This window comes from Mus pahari, chromosome 9, assembly GCF_900095145.1.
Source record: "Mus pahari chromosome 9, PAHARI_EIJ_v1.1, whole genome shotgun sequence".
Lineage (NCBI taxonomy): Eukaryota > Metazoa > Chordata > Mammalia > Rodentia > Muridae > Mus > Mus pahari.
This window is the reverse complement of record NC_034598.1, coordinates 39,763,496-39,787,612: the sequence shown is the minus strand read 5'-3', so window position 1 is coordinate 39,787,612 and position 24,117 is coordinate 39,763,496. Positions and strand designations below refer to the sequence as shown.

The window sequence follows — 24,117 nt, the reverse complement described above, 5'->3', positions numbered from 1 at the left end:
TCTACAGAAGACCAGCTGACAGACCTACCCTCGTGGGACTGAGCAACTACTATGTTCTGTCCATTGCTGGCTTAGTTGGATTACAGACTGTAAGTCATCACAACAAATTCCCTCAATATATAGAGAGATTCCATAAGTTCTGTGACTTTAGAGAACCCTGACTGATACACCTACCATAGGAGGGACAACTGGTCAGTGTAGAAAATGTGTCCATCTTTCTTTTCTAAGCCATTCTCCCAGGTAGTCCTCCTTCCAAGCATGGCCTTGTCATATATGCCTGTCCCCACAGGTCAGTCTGCTTGTATCTGTAATATAAGTCCTCCTGCAAAAGGTTGGGAGGGGTTGCCCTGGCAACCCAACAGCATCCTTACCGTTTGGGTAGCTGACTGCAGCCCTACTCCATCACAGACGTTTCTCTTCCTTTGTATGGTCGCTTTTCTCCAATGACATTCAACTCTCCCAGAGCTTTGATTAGAGCCTAGCAGAAACTCTCCAGGCCCTGATGAACAACCATATCAACTAGAAAGGATCCACTGTCTGATGCACCTAAGAGAAGATGAACTGCTTTTTCAGATGCAGCTACAATCAAGCCCAGAGCATAAACTACAGCTATCATGCTAATCAAGTGAACTCTCTCCCTACCAAAGACCATGCCTCTGACAGAGAACTGTATGTCATGGCTTCAGGGAGCACGCATTACAAATAGATCTCCCAGGCCTAGTCTGTCTCAGGATCCCTCAGGTATGGCTAATCTCAGAGTTATCAAAGAATCCAGTTATCAAAAGACAATTACCCACCTTAACCTTACATCGCACTTCTTTAAAAAAAAATCACATACCACAGCGCTGGACTTTCAGAGGTCCAAGCCTCATCCAGCTGGGCTCTTTCATGGCCCTATGGAATTGCTTCAATAGAATGTAACAGAAAAGGGATCCTTTGGGTATGTGCCCAAGAGTGGTACACGTGGGTCTTGGGTGGCTCGATTTTCAGCTTTTTAAGGAATTCCACACTGATCTCCTTTAGTGGCTGTACACGTCTGCTCTCCCACCAGCCATGAATAAGTAAGTGTTCCATCTTCCACACATCCTTGCTGGTATATGCTATCATCTGTTTTATTGATCTTGGCAGTTCTGGCAGAGGTAAGATGAAATCCCAGAGCAGGTTTGATTTGCATTTCTCTGACGGCTGAGGATGTTGGACATTCCTTTTAAGTGTTGCTAAGTCATTGTCTTTCATCTTTAGAGAAGTCCCTATTTAGTTCTAGACCCCATTTTTCTTTAATTTGGGTTGTTTGTTTTCTTGATGTTCATGTTTTTTAGTTCTTTATATATATATTCCAGATACTAACCCTCTAGCAGATGTGTAATTGGTAAGATTTTGTTTTTTACTTCCTGTTCTGTAGATTGTCACTTTGCTCAAATTATGGTATTTCTTGCTTTTTAGCTTCATGAGGTCCCATTTACTAGTTGGTCTGAGCGCCTCTGTTATCCATGTCCTGTTCAGAAAGTCTTTTCCTGTGCTGGTGAGTTCAGGGTTAGTCTCCATTTCATCTTCTATCAGATTCAGTGTATCTGGTCTTGAGTTGAGGCCCCTGATACATTTGGGGTTGGCATCTTACTAGAAAGACATCTGTATCCACGCTCATTGCTGCTCTATTCATAAAAGCCAGACACTGGAAACAACATAGCTGTCCATCAACTGATGGACAGATAATGAACATGGACATTTACATAATGGAGCATTATTCAGCTATTGGGGAAAGTTTTGAAATTTACAGGTAAATGGGTGGAGCTAGATGCAATCATCCTGAGTGAGATAACTCAGACCCCAAAAGACTCATATTGCCTGTTTCCACTATCTATAGATATTAGGTTTTAATCTTTAGCTATGGGCATTTCACTCTGAAGAACCACAGGGGTTAGGTAGCTAGTAAGGGATAGAGGTGGGGAAGAGAAGAGGATCTTCCAAGGAAGGGAAAATCAAGTGTATTGTTATGAAGAGGTAAGGGAGAAAGTAGAATAGGAATAGATGAGGAGCAGATGGGAGGGCAGGATAAAGGAGGAACTATGAAGAGGGGATGGCCCACACTAAAGGGCTTTTGGGAAGCCTTACGGAGCCGGGCATAGTAGCGCACACCCTTAGTTCCAGCACTCAGGAGGCAGAGGTCGGCAGATCACTGTGAGTCAAGGACAGCCTAGTCTACATAATGAGCTAAATAGAAAAAGCAAACAAAAAAAGCCATATGGAAACACACTACTGTAGAAGCTTCCTAAAATATATGAATTTGAAATGAATATGAAAGGAATTTAATAGGGGAGACAGAGTCCTAACTAGGTATCTTATGTCACCAAGCAAACCCTTCAGTACCAGGTATGGGTTACATCTTGCTGAATCATTGGCAAGGGGTTCTTTCTGTAAGAACAGATTCCCTAGACCCCAGACATCACAGGCTTGGCAGGGCTACTGGCTACTTTCCATCACCTGTTTATAAGGTCCTGATGCTGAAGACACCACTCACTTATATCATCAAACATGGAAAAAAAAAAAAATCAAGCTGGTGCCCAACTAGAAGCTCCACCCCTACTGACTAACACTCGAGGCGTTGGGGGGTTCTTTGCAGGCTATACAGGAGGAGAGAAGTAACATCTATTTCACCCGGCTACAAACCCTGTGACCTACCGGAGACCTTGCTACAAGAGGGTACAATAGTGGCACAAATATTATGGAAATAACCAATACCTCTTTTAAATTTAATTTTTTAAAAGTCTCACTCCACGAGATGGAAGCCATACAGGCATTGCTAAAGTGGCCAAGAACCTGAGCCTAGATAGATAGTTCATGGGCCCAGTGGTCGGAAAACCTACTACTGACCACTACTATTATTCTCTAAAGGAACACAGTGAAAAGCAAAGACTTCTAATAACATATTGCTATATGACTAGGGCAGAGCATCATTCAACTCAACGGAGAAGCACCTTTTTGCTAATATCTTCTGCTAATATTGTCTCAGGTTCTCCCAGCTCTACCCCACTTGAGACGGTTTCATGTAGTCTAGACTGGCCTTGGACTCCTGAGTTGTCTGCATCTGCCTCCCAGATGCTGAGGTTAGCATGTGCCACCATGTCAGGTTAAAATAAACAGTAAACCTAGTTCCTCTTGTACATGTCCATGCCTCCTGCCCCCATACTCCTCCCCCAAGACAGGGTTTCTCTGGGTAGTCCTGGCCATCCTGAAACTCACTCTGTAGACCAGGTTAGACTTGAACCCACAGAGATCCACCTGCCTCTGCCTCCAAGTGCTAGGATTAAAGGTGTGCACCACCACCACCACCACCACCTGGCATGCCCACCTTTTTAAAGACATACATGGTGTCTGGATTCCCAGAGGTAGAAAAGATTCTGAAACACTGGCTATGAAGTAAAGTCACTTAAAAGAATGTTCCCAGACACACAGAGACTCACTGGGAAAAGGAAAACAAGCAGCCCTGTACGAAACTGCTCATGAAGAGTAACCCCCCCAGCCAGCAAGAAAACCAAGACCTCAGTCCTACCACCAGCAGGAACTGAATCCTGGCAACCTCTTGACTGAGCTTGGAAGATCCCAATCCCTAGATGAGAATATTGGTCTACACTCTGCCTTCAGCCTAGGCAGATAATGGGCAAGTGAACCCAGCTAAACTGTGCCATTAAGACTTTAAAAAAAAAAAAAAAAAAACACCACCAGTCAATCAGTTTGGGCACGGATGACCACACTCTATGTGTGGGTGTCAGCGGGGAAGGGGGAAGGAAGACAGAGATGGAAAAAAAAACCCTGGAGACTTTCTTCCCTACAGGGACAACCAGCACAGGAATCTAATGCCTTAGGTCCCTATCAGGCTCAACGTGCACACCTTCCTTAGCTATTCTACCCTCTGTGCTAATTAGCACCAAGTCAGTAAAAGATTCTGACCTCCCAGGACCTGAACACTTCTATGAATGGCAAATAAGAATCAAGCTCCAAAATATCCTGTGTTACCATGGTGACCTGTAGAGGACCTGATCAAATGAAGGTTCCCTCATCCCTAGCCCTTCTCCAAACGTATCCTTTAAGAAGACCCCCCCCCACCCCCTTTAGCGTCAAAGAAAATGATCAGGAACAGAAGGACCAGAGACAGAGAAGAGCTGCCCAAAGCCACCTATCCCAACCTGTGCTTTGGAGGCAGGGACACGGGTCCAGGTATGCGTGGCAGAGGAGTTATCTGGGTCTGGGGTAGGGATGGAGGAGTGGAGGTGTCCCACCAGGAGCCTCTGTCCTACCCTGTCAAGGCAGGTCTTAGTAAACACAAAGGGCCTCCTTTCCTTAGGGATGACTCTGAGGGCTTTGTAGGAAGAGAGAAAGAAAAGGTCTGTCCCCTGCACTTGGGGGTGGGGGGTGGGACAAGCAGGCAGTGCACTTGGGCTGTGATGGCCAGCTTCTAACCGCTGTTCTCCAACTACCAGCTTGAATGGTTTCTACTCACAGAAGCAGGAACTGGCCCCTGCCAGGGTTCTGGAGACCTAACCACCCAGCTCAGAAGAGCAGCAAATGCCTTCTACGTAAAGACCCCCCACTTCCTGAGTGGTCAGGACCAGGTGTTCCTCCGGACAACTGGAGTCTCAGTCCATTACCCATCCCAGACTTCCTTGACAGAGTTTCTGAGCCCTGTGAGTACTGGCTCAGCAGGATAAATAAACCACAGGGCTAAGGGCCGGTGAAGGCAGGACACAGCGTCCAGACCAAGTCTCCCATGCTTCCTCAGAGACTTCCTTCTAGACCCTCTCCCATTAGAGCCTCCCTTTTGGATCCTCTGACACCACTTTCAGGCCCTGCCTTGCTTTTCCACCAAAGGCATGCCACAGTGACCCATACCATGTGGACACTGAATAAATACCACAAGAGAGAAACCAGGCTTATGCTAACAATCACAACCTGTATTTATTTAGGGTTAATTCTAAGAGACTTCACATCTGTTCCAGGTATATGATGGTCCATCAGACAGCCCCACGACAAGCTGACGATCAACAAGGTCTTCCCATGAGAGGTTCCACTAGCCCATCTGGCAGCAGCAAGTCCAAGGCCACAGACACCAACTATGACCCCCACCAAAGCCAGGATCACCACAGATTGACCAACCTCACTCGCTCCATCCACTGCACTAGATACCTCAGTCACCAGCTGCAGGGATCCACACCAGGGTGACCCTTCACCTCTTTTGCCCATGGTTGCCCGCCACTATGTGACAGCCCAAGGCTGACACCCTCCTGAACCCACTTTTCAGATCTCAACTCTCAAACACCAGGGCCCAAAGGAGGCCCTGTTAATGCCCAGTAAGCAAGCCCATGTATACCAGACCCATGGATTAGTGCCCTGAAAAGCCACAGTGTTTGACTGCTGTCCACTAATAAGTGGCCGCTCCTCAGAAGGGCTGTCACGAGAAACTTTCTGCCTAAACACTTTCCTCTCCACACCCTTCCTTCATTATAAACTCTGATGCCTCGCTAGGAGCTTCAAATCTACCTCACAATAAGGTCTACTGAGGAGCCTGTCTATTCCTGCTTCTACCTAGCCAGCAAGCTCCTCACATCCAAGCTAAGGACTGAATCCAAACCATCTTGCTGCCTCCCATCCCAGAGTGGACATCAGGGGAGAACAAACCTTTTCTGGGGACCAGATCAATGTTTTCCCCCTAATGTTGCATCTTTAAAAAAAACAAACAAATGCCTAAGACTCAACACTAAGGAACTGAATGACAGAAAGGATAAAGATAGTAAATTTTATATTATGTGTATTTTAATACAGTGAGGAAGAGAAAAACGGATCATGTGGACTGAGGGGCGTGGCTAGGGAACTGGGTGGGCTCTTGGCGTGGGCGTTCCATTTCCAGGGAGGTTTAACTACTCTAGTTACTAAAGTATCCATGAGCTTAGTACAAATCCGGCCTTCACCAAACCCATGGGACATTCAATCAACATTTTACACATGTTCCTAAAAGAGAAAGCCCAACGCCGGGTTGTTTTCCACTCTGAGGTCTAATATTTGGGCAAAAATGAGCAGTGCTTTGCATGTGCTGAGCAAGCAAGCTAGTCTGAGCAGATTAGGAGGTGGACACAGGCACAGCCGGCCCGCCCACCTCTGTGACCCCTGGGGAGCACTGCAGTCCACATGAGCTGAGGCAAAGTTGAGAGCCCCCACTCTAAATGCTCTCAATATGGTTCTATATCCTAAGGTCCTAGAGCGGCAGTACTGGGAAGAGCTTAGTGAAAGGGGAGCTTAGTGAGAAGTCCCTGGGTCATTTAAGAAATGCCTTTGAAGTAGGACTGTGGGCCCACAGCCCCTCCTCCTGATTCCTGGGTCAGGACATGAGATTCCCACTTTCTTACTTGGAACATGGTTAAAACTGTCCAGACACATACTCTGATTCAAGTTTTTGCCATGACACATGGCCTTCACCAAACCCATGGGACATCCTTCAATCTTAGACCGGAGCCTGTAAGAACACATGGACCAGAAAGAACCCCCCTTAACTGCATAGATACATACACGTGTCAGGTGTATTGTAGTGATGGGAAACTAATATTATAAGTCCTTTTTCCTAAAACCGTACAACAGTCACGTGAAATCCCTTGGCCACAGCCCAAATTCCCAGAAGGATTCCTACAAAATGTAGTGGCTTATACAAAGTACAGGCGGCCCTGCTCAGCCATCCTAGCCTCTTCAGAATGTGCGGCCCAGTGCCCAGCTGGGCAAGGCAAGAAAAGGCTAAAGAGGAAACCCCCGGGGTCACAAGGTACAAAAGAGATCAGCCAGACACAGAAAGCCAAAAGGTATGACTGCGCTTACACGATGTGCTTAGACATCAAGCTCATAGAGACCAAAAGTGGGATGGGATGGGATGGGATGGGATGGGATGGGATGGGATGGGATGGGATGGGATGGGATGGGATGGGATGGGATGGGATGGGATGGTAGTTGCTATTCCCTGGAGGGAAGGCTGGGAGCTGCTGTTTAAGGACAGTAGTGTTTCAGTGTGGGACTACACAAGAGGTCTAGAGATGGGTAGTGATGACAGCCACAATCGTGTCAATGTACTTATCTTGGCCTGTGTCTCCCCAAATCCGTAGCTAGGATCTTCATCCCCAATGTGACAGTGCCAGCGGGTGAGGTCTTTGAGAGGTGGATCAGATTAGTACAGCCTTGTCTGAAGACTCTCTGTCCCATGAGGTCACAAGGAGAACACCACCAGATATCAACCAGGCAGGCTTAAGAAGAATCTGTGTTATTACTGTATACAATGTCGGGGAGGGGTAGGTACTATGGCGCACACGTGGGGGTCAGAGGGCAACTCTGCAGAGTCAGTTCTCCCCTTCCATCTCTCCATGGGTTCTAGGGATCAAATATAGGTCTTCAGGCTTGCACAGCAAGCATGTTATCACCCTCTGAGCCATCTCACCAGCCCCAAGCAAGGGCTCTTTACCCAGCCCCTAATGCTGGTCCCATGATCTGGAACCACAGCCTAGTACTGAGAGAAATAAGCATCCATCATGTAGCTGTGCTATAGCTCACCCAGTGCCACAGGAAGTGAGACTTGCTGCCGTTCTGTTGGGTATTTTACTACAGCTAAAAGGGACTGAGACTCTAGAGCCAAGAGCAGAGCTTAGTTGGGGAGCACAGCTATAGTTCTGAGTTCCATCAGTAAACACAGGAGGGGAGGAGGGTGGGAGAGGGAGTTCGGCAGAAAGAGGAGTGGGTAAACGGAGCTGTAACCCCATAGACTGGGTAGAAAGGAAGTACCCAGAATCAGCAGGCTCTACACAGGGCCACTGAGGATTCTTAAAGACACTCAGATAAGGGCTGGGCCCCTTCCCTGATGACCTAAACAAATTCTCCATGGGGTTTCCAGCAACCCATGCCCCAGGGCCTCTTCCCAAAGCCACGAGGGAGAGGGCCTCCATCCTCCCTACCACAACTTCCACTTACAGCCCTCCTGGGACACTGACTGGGTCTCCCTGAGAGCCAACGAAAGCACCCCAAGGGCTCTACCCAGCATAGCTAGGATCCAGAAAAGAGCCTGACTACCTGTTTACAAAAAACAGTTTCGGAATCTTAATGGACTGCATGAGAGAATGCAGTTCTGGTCGTGCTGGAACATGACACACCTCGAATACGGTATCGTAAGTAGAGGAAAGCAGGCATACAAAGCCACGAGTGCTGTGATTCTGCTCACAAACATCCACAGAAAGCAAATCTACACCAATAGAAAGCACCAAGACAGGTATGGAGGTAAAGACATCCTGGAACCCGGGAGGCTGCCAATCACTGGGGTACACAGTGGAGTCCCAACTTAAGGCTTCCTTTTGAGATAATCAGAGTGTCCCCAGCTTAGACCATAGTTGTGACTATGACCCCAAAATCACTGAACTACATCCTTTTGATGAGAAAATTATATCTCAATAAAGCTGCTGGGGGGTGGGGCAGAACACAGACATACCCAGCAAAGAGCAGAGCCGTGCCTACATAGAGCAAGGAAGACTCAGGGAAAGATAAGTCAAGCCCATATGTTACCTAGCCTTATCCCAAGCACCAAACAGGATGGTTCATTTCTTTCTTTCTTCTTTTTATGATGCATTTGTTTGTTTTATGCATATGAGTACACTATAGCTGCCTTCAGGCATACCAGAAGAGGACATTGGATGGATGCGAAACACATTGTGGTTGCTAGGATTTGAACTCAGGACCTCTGTAAGAGCAGTCAGTGCTCTTAACCACTGAGCCATCTCTCCAGCCCCCAGGTTCTTTCATTCTTTAGGCTTCAAAGCAGAAGGCTTCTTGAAAGGTGGGGAGGAAAACAAACAAACAAACAAACAAACAAAAACAAAACAAAAACCTCAGAGAAACCGAGCCTTCAGATTTGCAGAAGGTCCAATTACCTCAGTCTCTCCAGAAGTGAAGGCCAGAGGAGGACACTGGAGGACCATGGTTGGTTGATGGCAGTTGTACAGGGCTAGACGCCAAAGATGCTATGTTCCTCCAGGCTCCCAAGTTTCTACATGAACATCTGTCTGGCTTCTGTAACACCTCAGAGACACAGAAAGTCCCAGGCGTTCCCTAACGCCAGCTACTGTTTACGGCAGTATCCCATACAGACCATACCTGGCTATGCTAAAGCATTAGCAACCTAACCTCTCTCTCTAAGCCCTCTGGTTGGTTGCTAACAGAAGGCAGTCTACAGGCATTACAGTATTGCCTTCCTCTCTAACAGCCTCACGGTTGGGGTGGAAGATGACGGTTCAGCAGGCAGAGGTGCTGGCATGCAGACCCCACGTTCTGGTCTGATTTCTGTTCCTGTGATGAACACCATGACTGTTAGCATTCTGTCTAAGCTCCATCCCACAGTTACCTGGCAACAGCCAGGTGTGCCTGACTCACTAAAAAAGAAGCTGCCTGTCCCCTCCTCCCTCTCTTGGTCTCTTACTTCTCTCTTGCCATTCCCTTCCCTCTCTCTCCTCATTTCCTTCCCCCCCCCCTTTCTTTCTCCATGTGCTCATGGCTGGCCTCTTCTCTTCTACTTCTCTACTCTCTCTGCCTTTCTCTGCCTCTACTACCCTCTTAACTCCTCTCCCCGTGCCCTGAATAAACTCTATTCTATACTATACCATCATGTGGCCAGTCCCTCAGGGGTAAGGGATGCCTTGACATGGGCCCGCTGAGACACCCCCCTCCCCCCACACCTTACCACACCTCCATAGAACATATTCCTATGCTCCTCATCTCTTTATAAACCCATAAAACAAAAACAAAGTCCACTTGACCTTACAGGTGACAGTCCATCACTGACCATGGGACTCAAGGCAGGAGCTTGAAGCTGAAACCCTGGAGAAGAGCTGCTCACAGCTTGCTCCCTGGCTCCTGCGGCTGGTGTTCTTATGCGGCTCAGGCTCACCCGAACAGGGATGGCGATGCCCACAGTGCGCTGGACCCCTCTTATATCAACCAGCAATGAAGAAAATGCCTTAGACCTGACCACAGGCCAATCTGATGGAGGCCACTCTTCAGTAGAGGCATTTCTCTCTCCCCAGGGGACTCTAGGTTTATGTCAAGTTTGAGAGCTGAAGCTAATTAGGACAATTGACCTGAGCTTGATCCCTGGATCCTGTTCCTACAAGGTAGTGAGAGAGTGACTACATAGAGCTGTCTTCTAACACACACACACACACACACACACACACACGCATACATATACACACACATACATACATACATGCATACACACATGCACATACATGCATACATGCTGTACACACATCCTACCACATATATACACACATATACACATGCATGCATACATGCATGCACATACACCACACACATATGCACACATGCACACACACCACACATACACATGCACACACACATATATACACACACTTTTGCATGCATAGGCACACACACAGTTAAATAAATAAAATGTTAATAAATGAATTTGAAAAGTTCATAATCACCTTTCTAAAGTGGCTCTAAGTTTTCCCTCTACAAACCGGCAGAAGTTTGCACAGAGCCATGGTGGAGGGAGGGGGTATCTTGCCTTTTTAACCAAGCCTTAGCTTATAAGGTCCCAAAAGTCACAAGGCCAAGTGGTCCAGTAATACAAGAAGGTTGACCCTATCTAAGAGGACAAAGGTCACCCTGTCCCAGGAGGCTCATTCTGTACTGGGCTCAGCTGATGTCCTCTTGTGTGATATATTTGAGTCCTGACCCCCCCCCCCAAATGATATATTTGGCTTACAGAGGATTTACAGAGCAGGAAAAGCTTACTGGACCAAAAAGCATACATCATTCAGTCAGGTTTCCATAACGATACCAGCTACTAGAGGGCTTATTGAAGACAACTAAAAATTACTTCTCACCATTTTGGACACTGGAATCCCACGGGAGACCATGTCTACTAAGGATCGACTTCATGCTTCAGATAATAGCTTCCTGCTTGGCCCTCATGTGGCAGAAGGAAAATGGGGCTCTCAGAGACATCTTTCTAAAGAGCCCTCATTGCATCAGCAAGGGTTTCATCCTCATTACCGAATGCCATTCATCACCTGGGAATCAGAATGGGCTGGGATAGGCCTCAGTTAAAAAGCAATTGCTTAGCATGCCGGGCCCTACGGTTGATACCCTGCACTACAAAGAAAAGAGAAAGGAGGGTGGAAAGGGGGAATGGAAGAGAAGGAATGGGTAGGGAAGGCGAGAAGAAATATCTTTCCTAGATATCTGTAAAAGAAGAGAAGAGAAATGACATCTTCAAGTCTTCCTGAAAGCAGGGACTAGATGTTTCCATGGTAGCAATAGGTTTACATCAACCACTGTTTTCCTACCAGACTAAAAAGGCTTTCAGGGGGCAGAGGGTGGGGAGGGTGCTATCTGGACATGAATGTGACTGTCTGTCCAGATCAAGATGCTTTACACCGCAGGAGTCACCCTGTGTTGTGTGACTGACTAATAGTGCCACTCAGGTCCTTCACGAATGCCTGGACCTTAGCCAGGCTATATTCTAGGCGTCTCTGTATGTCTCACTTACTCTCAGATCCAACCAGTGCACAGGATATAATTACGATAATGATCTCGCTACAGCCACTTCACAAGGATGTTCCAAGGGCCCATGAAACAGCCTCCAAAGAAATCATATTTACTATGCAAAAAAGATCTGAGTCTTCCAGCTCCAGCAGGCAGACACCTTTATGCACTGGCTAGTTGCTCTTCCCTTGGGTACCCTAAACCCTCAGGTCACAGCAGCAAGAGTCAGACACGAGGATGGCAGGACACAGAATGTTCTCTGTAGCTGAGTCGGGGGGGAGGGGTGGGGGGCAATGATCAGCAGAAAAGGAAACATAACTGGCCAAATTATCTCAAAAGCTACAGTTTCATTCCTAAAGGAACCTGTAAGGAACCTGTATCATTAGGCACCAGAAAATCGACTGCTATTTATTAGATAGGATTAAGTGGGTTTCGGCCAGAAGGCGGAAGGGTCTAAGCAAGTCAAAACCTGGAGCCTCATGGCTAGAGAGATGGCTCAGGGGTTAAGGCACTTGCTGTTCTTCCAGAGGACTCAGGTTCAATCCCCGGCACACACATGGTAGCTCACAATAATCTGCAACTGCAGTTATGGGGGGAGCTGAAGACTTCTTCTGACCTCTGCAGGCACCCGGCATCTATGAGGTACACATATCTACCTAAAAGCAAAACACTCTTACATTTAAACTTTAAAAAAAGAAGATGGAACCTCAGTCCAGTTTTGTCGTGCTCAGGAGCCCCAGACACAGAAAGACCAGCCTAGGCTCTGAAACTTCTCCACTTAAAAAACTGTGACAAAGTATGACATAGTATGACAAATCCAACAGGACAGAGACATAGGATATGCTCTGCCTTTGTCCTAAGGCTCATCTCCCTAAAGAAGGAAGCAGTCAGACTCAGGATTAACAAGAAGCAAGGCAGCCGGGCGTGGTGGCGCACGCCTTTAATCCAGCACTCCGAAGGCAGAGGCAGGCGGATTCCTGAGTTCGAGGCCAGCCTGGTCTTCAAAGTGAGATCCAGAACAGCCAGGGCTATACAGAGAAACCCTGTCTCAAAAAATCAAAAAAAAAATCAAAAATAATAACAAGAAACAAGGATTAACACACAGTTAAAAGATATGTGGAGGAAAAACTGCTTTGATACTACGAAGGGTTTGTTCTTTAATGGTTGGTTTTAAAAGGGTAAGCCCATGAAGGTAAAAAGTCTTTCATGAAGAAGAGCAAGAGAATCTCTCAGAGGACGCGGCCCAGTATATACCTGCTGTCCAGTAAATACTCTTGAGTTACTGCATAGGGAGACTGGTTGCCTTGGAAGAAGTGTGAATCGGGATAAACAGGGAAGTATGGGAAAGGCCGTGCTAATGATAATTTGAGGGGGCTGGGGAGATGGCTTGGTCAGTTAAATGTTAGGACTTCAGCTCATTCCCCAGCTCCCACATCAGAGAGTGACCTTGGTGGCACCTGCTTGTAAACCCAGTGCTAGGGAGGCAGAGAGACAGGAAGGTCCGTGAGGCTCACTGGGTCCTCAGAAGTGTGAAAAGTTATGACAGAACTCCTGAAACTAAAAATAAAGATAATAAATCAGAAGGTAGAAAAGCACTGGACAGCTTAGGCTACATAGTAAGATTCCGTCTCAAAAATAAAAAGACAAAAGGAGAAGGACAAAGGAAAGAAAACTATAGATCAACAGGCAGGACTTCAGCAATGACTGGTCTGGTCAACACTTACTAAGTGAACAGGGATGTGGTGCTCATAAAGCACTAGCTTGTGGCTTTCCTGGTGCCTGGACTTAGTGGTGACTTGTACCGCCCACTGGCTACTACACAAAGTATTTTTTTTTTCTTTCTTCCTTCCTTCTTTCCTTTCTTTTTTTCTTTTCTGGCAGGCTTATCTCAAACTTGCTAGATAGTTGAAGCCGGTCTGGAATTCCTTACCCACCCACCTCTACTCCCTAAGTCTGACATCACCGGCCGCATGCCTTGCTTGTGTGAAACCAGAGATTGAACCCAAGGCCTCTCGCGTGCTTAAGCAAGCACACTATGAACTGAGCTAATCCCCAGGCCTGCACACTTTTATTCAACCTCATCCTCTAACTTAGCCATTGGAAACCAGTCTGAGGGTCACTTCTCTTTGCCATGACAATTTTTTTCCCTCTGCAGACTTCAGCTGTGCACCTCATAAAGTCTGGATGAAGTCCTGGCTCTCAGTTCCTCGGACTGTAACTCTTAAGAAATAAGTAAATCAGTTCTTCTTCAGGATCGAATCCCCATCCTTCAACAAGGCAAGTTCTTTTCAGAACAGCTAGATAGAAGATACCATTACAGAAAGCTATAACCAATCAAGATACTGAGCGGTGGGGCTCAGTCCCAACTGACACACCAGGAACACAACTCCTGCGTCTGAGGTTAAGGGAACGCTGCAGAAGAAAAAGGGGAAAGTTTCTAAGAGCCACAGGATCAAGGAGTTTGCTGTGAGACTGTTTCCTAGAAACATCAGAAGCTACACACATAGAGTCTCACCAATGTGGCTGCTTAAACACTGACCAGTGACAAGAACCATAAACAGGCTAATGTGAATGATTGTGGAGGTTTCGAGGCCATCAGAGGCCTCAACTCTAGATAAAGAACTACAGGCAAGTAAGGAATGCTGAGAGCAAGAGAATTAGTCTTCCCCAGGGAAGAGCCCACCAACTGACTGTCCAATACCAAATGGTCATTCCCGAAAACACGCACAAGTAACACTATACACACTAAGTGCACACACCCCCCCCACACACACACATACACACACACCCCACAATTAAAGAAAAAGAGACCATGAGTTTGGAGGCAGGAAGGGAAGGGGAGAAAATGATGCAATTATAATCTCCAAAACCTAAAAAAAAAAAAAAAAAAAGAAAAAGAAAGAAAAAATAGTTAACTACGGGGTTATTTCAGTGGTCTTAATCCCAACTGACCCATGTCTTTTGAAGAAAGAGAAACTGGGACATCCAGAATCGCCAGGAAATACTGTGAAAAAGGCATTTAAAAGGTGGCGACTACACAGCACAACCAAGAGACAGTCCTCAGAGAGACTTTTCTCAGTGTCTTTTTCCTGTCAGCCTCCAGCAAGTGTGAGAAAACAGAGTTTTGTTGTTTTGTCTACCACACTCTGGGGTGTTTTGTTACATAATAGTGATGGCTGACTAAGACACTGGGCCACTTCAGGTCTGTGGGTGGGAAAGCCCGGGAGAGAGGAAACTCCCATCATCAACAGGTGGGTTTTCTCTAGGAATCACATCTGCTAAGGTCCGGCAGCTAGGGAGTTAAAGGTGAGACTGCGGCCAAGGGGACTTTAAAGCCACACTTGAATTAAGTACACTAGTCACTGGACAAATAGTATAGGATTCCATTTACGTAAGATACCCAGGATAAGCAAATCCCCAGGGAGAAAGGTGGACTCCTGGCTGCCAGGACTGGAGGTGAGGAGGAGGAGGAGGAGGAGGAGAATAAGGAGTTATTTAAATGGATACAGTTTCTGTTTGAAAATGAAACAGTTGAAAAGCTAGGACTGCAGGCATGGCTCAGGGTTAGAGCCTGTGCTTATTAGCACAGCCAGATCAGTCCCAGACCCCGACCTGAGATTTGAGCACTGGGGATGGTTGTACAGCAGGCCACTGGACAGAGTAGGGACCTGCTCAGTGACAGAGTTATTACCTAGCACACACAATGTCCTGGGTTTGATTTCTGATGATCTCCTCAAAGATTGAAACTGCACATTTTGTCATGTACATTTTATACTGAAAATAATAAACATGTTGGAATGACATATTCCAACTAAAAGTACTACATTTCTCAAAGGAAAACACCACCTTGAAGCCTCTGTGCTTCAGCCAGAATGAAAGTCCCAGGGGCTTTATAATTAGTACACTAGTCACTCCAAGCCTTCATACAAAACCCACCAGCCTTAGCCAACACTTGGACCTGCTACTTAACAACCTGAGAACACGTCCCAGATACCTATTAGTTCACTCTGGACATGGCTCTCTCAACTCATAGGAGCGAGTTGCAGCCTGGGCCTCCCAACACTGCTTGATCCTTTCCCAAGTAGGTTCGCCAGATACCTGGCTCTTGGACTTGCTATTCTGGTGGAGGCAACACACACACACACACACACACACACACACACACACCTTCCTAGCCACAGAATTCTCAACCAATGAGAAGATACAGCTCCTAAAGACAAAAGCAAGATTAATTGAAAGACAATCACAGGATAGGCTTGCTCTCCTGGCCAGCTCCAGTCAACAGCCCTCTCTGTTCCTTTTATGAAAAGTCTCAGAATGCTTCATTTCTTCCCCAAACTCCTCAGCCTACCAGAGCCAGAGAGTGTGTATACAATGTTACATAGACTGTTTATGTGTTAGCTAACCATCCCCCTCACCTCTGCTCAGCCGAAGCCTGCACTCAATCGGGAGGCAGCCATGAACGCTGGTCTAAGCAGGGCATAAGTGAGCCAACTGAAGGCCTGTGTGAACACTCATGTTCCAGTTACTCACTCAAACCAGTTAGTTACCTTGCAGTCCAGAGAAAGACAAAGCAGGGGTCACTCTGGCACTCATACAAGAATCCAAAGGATAAAGGACAACACACTGAGAGTCAGGCTAGAAGCAGCTCAGCAGGAGAGCAAGGGCTTAGCAGGAAAAGCTCCATCAAGGAAACAAAACAAAACCCCAGGGGGCACATCTACAACAGGTTATGGGGGGGGGGGTTAAATTACATATGCCCCTCTTGCATGGTGGGGTCCATTAATAGTACTAGCTACTAGGAGACTGCTTGAGCTCAGGAGTTCAGGGCCAGCCTGGGAAACATGGTAAGACTGTAATTTGACACACACGATATGTATATACATATCATATATATAGACAGACTGAATGATGAATGAATGGATCAATCAGGAGTTCAGGGCCAGCCTGGTAAGACCTTCAATTAAATGCATACATATATATGGGCTGGAGATATGACTCAGCGGTTAAGAGCACTGACTGCTCTTCCGAAGGTCCTGAGTTCAATTCCCAGCAATCACATGGTGGCTCACAACCACCTATAACGAGATCTGATGCCCTCTTCTGGGGTATCCGAAGACAGCTACAGTGTACTCACATATAATAAGTAAATCTTTAAAGAAAATACAAACATATACACATAATATGTATATTCATATCATATACATATATAGGATAGATAAATGATGACAGACTGAATGAATAAATCAGGAATTTAGGGCCAGCCTGAGCACCATGGTAAGACCTTAAATCAAATATAAAAATAAATAAATGAATAGACAGAAAGACAGACAAACAACTTGCACTTATACTATAAGGTGGGTAAACGCCAAGGACATTATTACACTTAAGAGAAATAAGCCAGTCATGAAAAGACAGTGTGTGACCATACTGATGCAAGTCACCCAGAACCTTCAACTTCATAAAGGTCTTAAAGGGAGGCTGTCACACTCTGGGAGCACACTGTGCTGTCCACAGGGACAGCATCTCTGTGACGGTGACAGTGTACAATACGAATGTACTCAGTGTCACAGAACTGCATGCTTAAAGATGGTCAGAACACATTAAGAACCTTTTCCTGGTGGTACACACCTCAATCCAGCACCTGGGAGGCGAAAGCAGGCAGATCTCTTGAGTTGGAAGCCAGCCTGGTATTTACTGCATGGATCCAGCCAGGGCTGCACAATAAGGCTGGGCCTCCAACTAACCTAGATGCCTGCTCTGGGCACAGGCTTTCCCTTGGCTCGGCAACCCATTCCTGGCACTGCTTTCCCTTAACAAATGCCTTCTATCCCTATTTCTTTAAAACAAAATAAAAAGATTTAAAAAAAATTTTTTTTGAGATAAGCTCTTTCTTATGTAACTCAAGTTGGCCTCAGACGTACAATTTTAGGGGAGCTACCTCAGCTCCCCTTAATTAAATGATAAATTTTCTATTTTGTGTGTGTGTGTGTGTGTGTGTGTATGGTTTTTTTGTTTATCAAATCTATAATCAAATCTATAATCCCAGCCCTTGAGAGGTAGAGGGAGGAGGATCAGAAGTTCAAAGCCAGCATAGGCCATATAGTAAGACCCTGTTTCAAAACTATCCCTTTCCGGAACACATACAAACTCCAGAGTCTAAGTAAGCGGGCCTGGAACCCTCAATCATTTGTTGCCACCCGTAGACAAATAGTTCTTCATGTCTTTGGCAACTGGTCTACTGCTAACACACCAAGAAAGCTGTGACTGTCCCCAATCTCACATCCCTCTAATCACGCATCCCCTCTTCTCTGAACGGCTAAGCTTCCAGATGGCAAAGGTCATTTCTCCTTCTCTGTGGCCTACACAGGAAGGAGGGAAAGGTTCTGCATAAAGAGCCCATGGCTGTCTGTTTCCATTCTTATAAGTGTGGACACTCCACAGACCCCAAAGATACCCAGTTAGGATTTTCAGGAGAAAGGACTGAGTACCAGGAAGAGGTGGAGCCTAGACCGATGAGCCTCCGGAAGAGGCAGAGTCTAGCACAAGCCTGGCGCTCTCTATTCCCACACCCCACGAGTTCAGCTTTGCTGCTCCTTGGTTGCATCCTTATCTGTAGATGGCTAGCCCACCACCAGGTGATGGAAGAGCTCAGGAGGGTCCTGCATGAAGCACCTTGCTTTCTGCAATGTTTCCAGCTCCTTCCCTTGACGTCTCTCACAACTCATCTCAAGAGACTCCAAAGTTACAAGAGGCAGCCCACTGTGCCTATCACGACAGAACGTTAGGGTGACCTCTACCCCCATATATACACACGCTGTGGGGGTACATTTTTCTTATTGTTCCTTTTAGGCCAGTAGGCCCTACCCACAGCTGTCTAATGAACATCAGTACATAACCCCTACAGAGACGGATAGCTAAGTGACAGGGCCCCTTTCCCTTCCCATACAAGACAGAGAAAAATGCTCAGGGCAGTTTATATGTTCCTTGGGCTGCAACACATGGGCATGTTAAGGCCAAAAAGAACTAAACATACAGTGCCCAACTCTAAGAGAGAATCCTAATACAAGTACACACTGTGGGTGATAATGATGTGTCTATGTAGGCTTATGAACTGTCACAAATGCACCCGTTTAGTGGGGGATGTTGACAACTGAGGAGGTGGTTTGGAGGCACAGGAGAGATGGGCAGTCTCTATCCTTCCCATTCATTTTTGCTGCAAACCTCGAAGTGCACTGAAAATTTTAACTAATACAAAATGGTCCAAGATACAGTGGTTCAGCCACTAAGAGCACTGGCCACTCTTCCAGAGGATCGGGGTTCAATACACAGCACCCACATGGCAGCTCACAACTGTCCGTAGCTCCTGCTCCAGGGAATCCAACACCCTCACACAGAGACACCCATACAGTCAAATCACCAAAACACATTTAAAAAAAAAAAAAATATATATATATATATATATACACACACACCACTGCTAAACCATGCCTTAGCTCTTAACTCTTAGATTATGCTGTTCAATGTCAATCATTAAAAATGTCTGAGGACACCTTCCATGTGAGAACAGGCTTTTAATCTCAGCACTTGGGAGGAAACGGATGGATCTTTGTGACTGAGAGGCTAGGCTGGTCTACAAAGCCAGTTCCAGGAGAGCCAAAGCAACCCAGTAAGAGCCTGCCTGCCCTTCACACACACACCCACCAAAAAGAGAGGACAAGAGTGAGAGCGGGAGGGAGACAGGTGTGGTGGTGCATATCCGTAACCCCAGCACTTGGGAAGCAGCAGCTCACTGCAAACTAGAGGCCAAAGAAAGAACAATAGAATGTTTAAGGGAAAAATATAAGAGAGAATAGAATGTGTGGCTTCAGGATAGTTAGAACCAGAACGTTCTAAAATATGAAATTACCTGCCAGGCAGTGGTAGGGTATGCCTTTAATCCCAGCACTTGGGAGGCAGAGGCAGGTGGATTTCTGAGTTCGAGGTCGGTCTGGTCTACAGAGTGAGTTCCAGGACAGCCAGGGCTACTCAGAGAAACCCTGTCTCAAAAAACAAAAACAAAAAAACAAACAAACAAACAAAAAACAAGAAAGAAAGAAAGAAAGAAAGAAAGAAAGAAAGAAAGAAAGAAAGAAAGAAAGAAAGAAAGAAATGACCTTCCACGCCATTGGCTATGAAGCTAACCTGTCTCCCTCTCAGGATCCACCTCCTCATCCCTGCTTCTACCTACTCAGACTTACACTACGTTTGATTATGTGGCTGGCAGCATGGCCATTTCTACAGTAGGTATAGGAAAGGCTAAAGGCCCCACTTTCTGGAAACTCAGAACCCCCTACCAGCAAGAGAACATCAGACTGTAGGTCTCTGTAGAAGCCTCTCATGCTCTTTATGAAAAATGTCCCTAATCATTACAGCACCAAAAGCCAGCTCAAATGAGTTCATCTCAAAAACAGCTGGCTGGACGTGGCTGGTGCCCAATAACCATTGGGCAGTCCTCCAGACCCGAGAGGAGCTGGCTGCTGTGCCTCCAGAGCAAATGTCTGACTTCTACAGCTTCTCATCCCTCTGAGACAAGCAACACGGCTGGACCAGGGTAGAGGCAGGTTGGTCCAGCTACACACAGCATCAACCCAGAAGGAAGATCAGCAACGGGAGGCTGCTGAACAGGACAGGGTGCTGGGCACAGAAAGGCAGCTTAATAGCACCAAAAATAGCCTCGCTTTTTATCAAGAGGATTCTGACAAACGAAGCACGTGCAACTCCATCAGCAAGAGGGGGAAAAAAAAAATTCAGTGAAGCAAAAGACCAGATCAGCTCAAATCAACAGCGCCAAAGACACCAAGAGATTCCCGACAGCTGTACACCCCAAATCCTATGCCTGCCAGCACCCCTCCCACCTCACTCCGACTAAAATTCAGCCTGGATCTTGAAACCATAATCTTGTCCCCTTACCCCACACGTCCAACGGTGGCTGTGTGCAGCCGAGAAGTTAGGGTTTATCTTAGTGCTAGAGTCAGACCATGCATTAGGAGACTCAAACAAGAACCTGTGGAGTAAACTGGGCGTGGTGGCACACGCCTTTAATCCCAGCACTCGGGAGGCAGAGGCAGGCGGATTTCAGGGTTCCAGGCCAGCCTGGTCTACAGAGTGAGTGCCAGGACAGCCAGGGCTACACAGAGAGACCCTGTCTCGGAAAAAAAATAAAAATAAAAGGAGAACTTGTTGAGGGCTCAACCTTGAGAAAATGAAGTGGCAGGAGCACACCGGAGGACCGGGAAAGAAGGTGGGGTCTGGAGACCTAACTCAGACGGGTAAGCAGGCCTTGAACTGGTACGGCACTGGGTTTGAAAAAGACAAAGTTCAGTGGCAGTTGATGGAGGAGGCTACGGGTGAGTAATGATGGGTGAGACCTAGCCAAGCCAAATCGGCCAGGATGGTGTGGGATCACCCCACATAAAATCTTCAACCTCTTGATTTTCAGCAGCCTACAGAGTCAGAACTCGCCTTCTATTTCCTTTCTTCACCTGTTCTCACTGGCTAACAAGTAAATCTGACACATCTAAGCCCTCGAGGCAGCTTGCACATCTTGGGTTCCCCCAACGCGTCATATTACCACTCCAGGACCAGAACAACCAGGTGGCGGGTTGTGGAGAACCTGCACAGATCACCTTCCCCCCACCCCACCCTACCCCCACCCCTCCCCCGCTCCACTCAAAGGAGCTAATCCAGGTGGCAGAGATGACCGACTCTGTTGTCCAGCATGGAGAGAGCACGTGGCCATCTCTCTCCCAATACTTCCGCAAAACCCACCTTGCTCTAGATCTAGACCCAAGAGAGCAAGTCACCAGCCATTCCCTTCTATTCCCCCACCCCTATCCATTCCCCTTCAGGAAGAAGGGGGTGGAGTCAGTTCAGGCGCAGGGCCAAAGAGGCACAAAAGCACTTGAAAATCACTACAAAAAGTACCCATTCTACTTCAAGAGGCCAATCTACTTCAAGAGTCCAAGTATGCCCACACAAGGCACTCACCTGCTTCCCCCTGAAAGGTGCTGTCCCCATCACTGGGCCAGATCTGCCCGGTCTTGCGGACACCCACGATGGTAGCCTCAGACACTACAACCTGGCACTGCCGATGCCGCTTCTGGCACTGTGGCGTCGGGGGGCTGCTGCTGTCAAAGGACTGCTGCGAATTCTGCGAGGGTGAGCGGCTCTTGTCCCGGAACATGCGGTAGGTGGTGGGGCTTGGTGACACGCGGCTGGACTGGCCAGAGGAAAAGTCCTCCTCGCTGGAGGTGAGGTTCTCGTTGGAGCTACAGTCCGGCGTGTAGCCACCCCCGCTGTCCTCGAAACTCCGAGGCGAGTAGGACCTGCGAGGCCAGGTGAGGCGTTTCTCCTGCTCTGAAGTGCTCTGGCTTCGCAGGAGAGGGCTCTTGCCCTCCCCTTCCACCATCATGCCTCCGACATAGATGCTCTGGTAGGGTTGGTACTCCAGGGGCGGCCAAGGGGGCCTGTTGCCGCCGTTGGCATTGATTAGGTTGTCCTTCAGGAAGCGGGGATTCAACTCTGCATCCTCATAGTCACCGTCGAGGCCGCAGCTGCTCTCCGAGGAGCGCCCACGGTAATGGGGTCTGGGTGCTTCCCCCAGGCCCTGCCCGGCGCTCTGCTGGGACTTCTTGCGTTCCATTTGCATGGCCTGGCTGCCCAGGGAACTGATTCGGTCGGACACCTCTTTGTCATTGACCTTCACCAGGCCGCGCTCGTGGTGGAACTCGACGTTCACGTAGAAGGGCTTCTCGGCGTCGGCAGAGCCGGGCTGGGCAGGTCCCTTGCGGATCTTCTCGAAGTTGGATCTGAGCGCCGCCACGCTGGTGGGGGGCCCTCGGTCGTCCCGGTCGGCCGACGCAGCAGCCGCCGGCCTGCGGGCGGACGCTGACCGTCCCTTACTAGGTGACCCCTCTCCGTCCGGCCGCGCCTCGGACTCCTCGACCGGCGCCGGGTCTGCGCCGTCGGCGGGCGCGGGCGGCGGGCGCGGGGCGGACGCTCGGGGCTCGGCGGCGCCGTCCGGGGGCTGCGCGGCGCGGCGGAAGCCCCAGCGCTGCCGATCGTAGCTCTTCTTCTCCTTGGCCAGCAGCGTCTGCAGGTAGATCATGCGGAAGCGCTCCTGGTTCACCTCCTGCTCCAAGCGCCTAATGGAGGCCTTGCAGCGCTCCAGCTCCTGCTCGATGTCACCCACCGAGCGCAGCTCCATGCGCGGCGGCTCCGAGTCCGGGAACTGCGCCCTCCACGCCTCAGCGAAGCCCACCGAGTCCACCATGGCGCGGCCGGCTTACCTGCGCCGCCGAGCTGCGCGCCCGGAGTCCGGCTCAGCGGCGGCGCGGCGTTCTCACCGGGCCCGGGCTGGGGAGCCCGGTGGCTCCCATGGCCCCGCGGCTGCGGCGGCGAACAATGCCCGCCCCCCGGGGCCGCAGGTGAGGCGGGAGGCTCGGCGGCGGTGGCGGCTGGGGGTGGGGGGCGCGCGCGGGCGGGCGGGGGAAGGGCGCGGGGTTGCGCACGCCGCTATTGTGTGCGGGGCTCCGCGGCGCGCGCGGCGGCGGCGGGAGCCGTTCTCCGCAGAGCAGGCCCGCCGCCGGCCCACGGCCGCAGCCCCGCGGGCTCCTCGCCTCCGGTTCCCGCGCCGCCCCGCCCCGCCCCGTCCCGTCCCGCAGCTTTCCGGGCAGGCGCTCCGCTCAGCACCGCCAGCTCTCGCCGCACTCCCGCCCCGGGCCCGCACTCAGCGCTGCAGGAAGGGGAGGACCGGGGGGCGGTGGCCGCGGAGCGGCTGACGGGGCTGGGCGCGCCTCTTAAAGGGGCCGCGCCGCGGGAAGAGCCTTGGGTCCTTCAATCGGACCCGGGAACGGCTGCTAACGGGTGTGATCCCCTTCTGGACACAGAGGCGCCCTAGACCGGGTGATTCGGAGCGATCCCTTCACCACGGAGGCTCTGGCTAGTTCTTCGTGCCTGCTTCCTCTTTTCTGCACCCACCAACCTCGGTGCCACCTAACAGGGCCCAAACTATTGAGAAATCAACCAGGGCAGGTCAAAGGTGCAAGCCAACAGCTCGTGGGCCAACCAGCGAACCTCTGGTGCTGGAGATCTGAGGTGGGTGATGAAGCTTCACAATGGCCACTCAGTTGTCACCGGACTCCTTACACTGAGTGATCTTAGAAATTTCTCCCCCTCTTCTCGTTCAACGCATCTCCCTCTTCCTGAGTAATGTCTTTTGACCTCTGGAGACCAATGTAGTATTTTCGGGGTCTTTTTCTTTCTGTGAAGGGATCGCACATCTCCTTCTCAGCCACAGAGCTGGTGGAAGACAGGAAATCTTTAATGGCTCCCAATCTTCGAAGTTTAGGGATCTGAGGCACTTAGAGATGCTCTCTGCAGGAACTCTCCTGAATACAAAATGAAACCCAGGCCAGCCTGCTGGGTCAGGTGAAAGGCAACAGGATTTGGCAGCTGAAGAACAGCTTGAATTGTGACCACTTCTCCCACCTC

General features: G+C 48.8%; 1 protein-coding gene across 1 annotated transcript in view; it reads right to left on the bottom strand.

Annotated features, from left to right (window-relative positions):
- Bcr (BCR activator of RhoGEF and GTPase) overlaps positions 1-23,359 on the bottom strand; it is a 122,169-nt gene extending 98,810 nt beyond the window's left edge. The window contains exon 1 of the mRNA XM_021205482.2: positions 21,613-23,359. Coding sequence (XP_021061141.1) covers positions 21,613-22,897 — 1,285 coding nt within the window. The 5' untranslated portion in view covers positions 22,898-23,359. The remainder of the gene's footprint in view (positions 1-21,612) is intronic.
- Between the last annotated feature and the right edge of the window lie 758 nt (positions 23,360-24,117).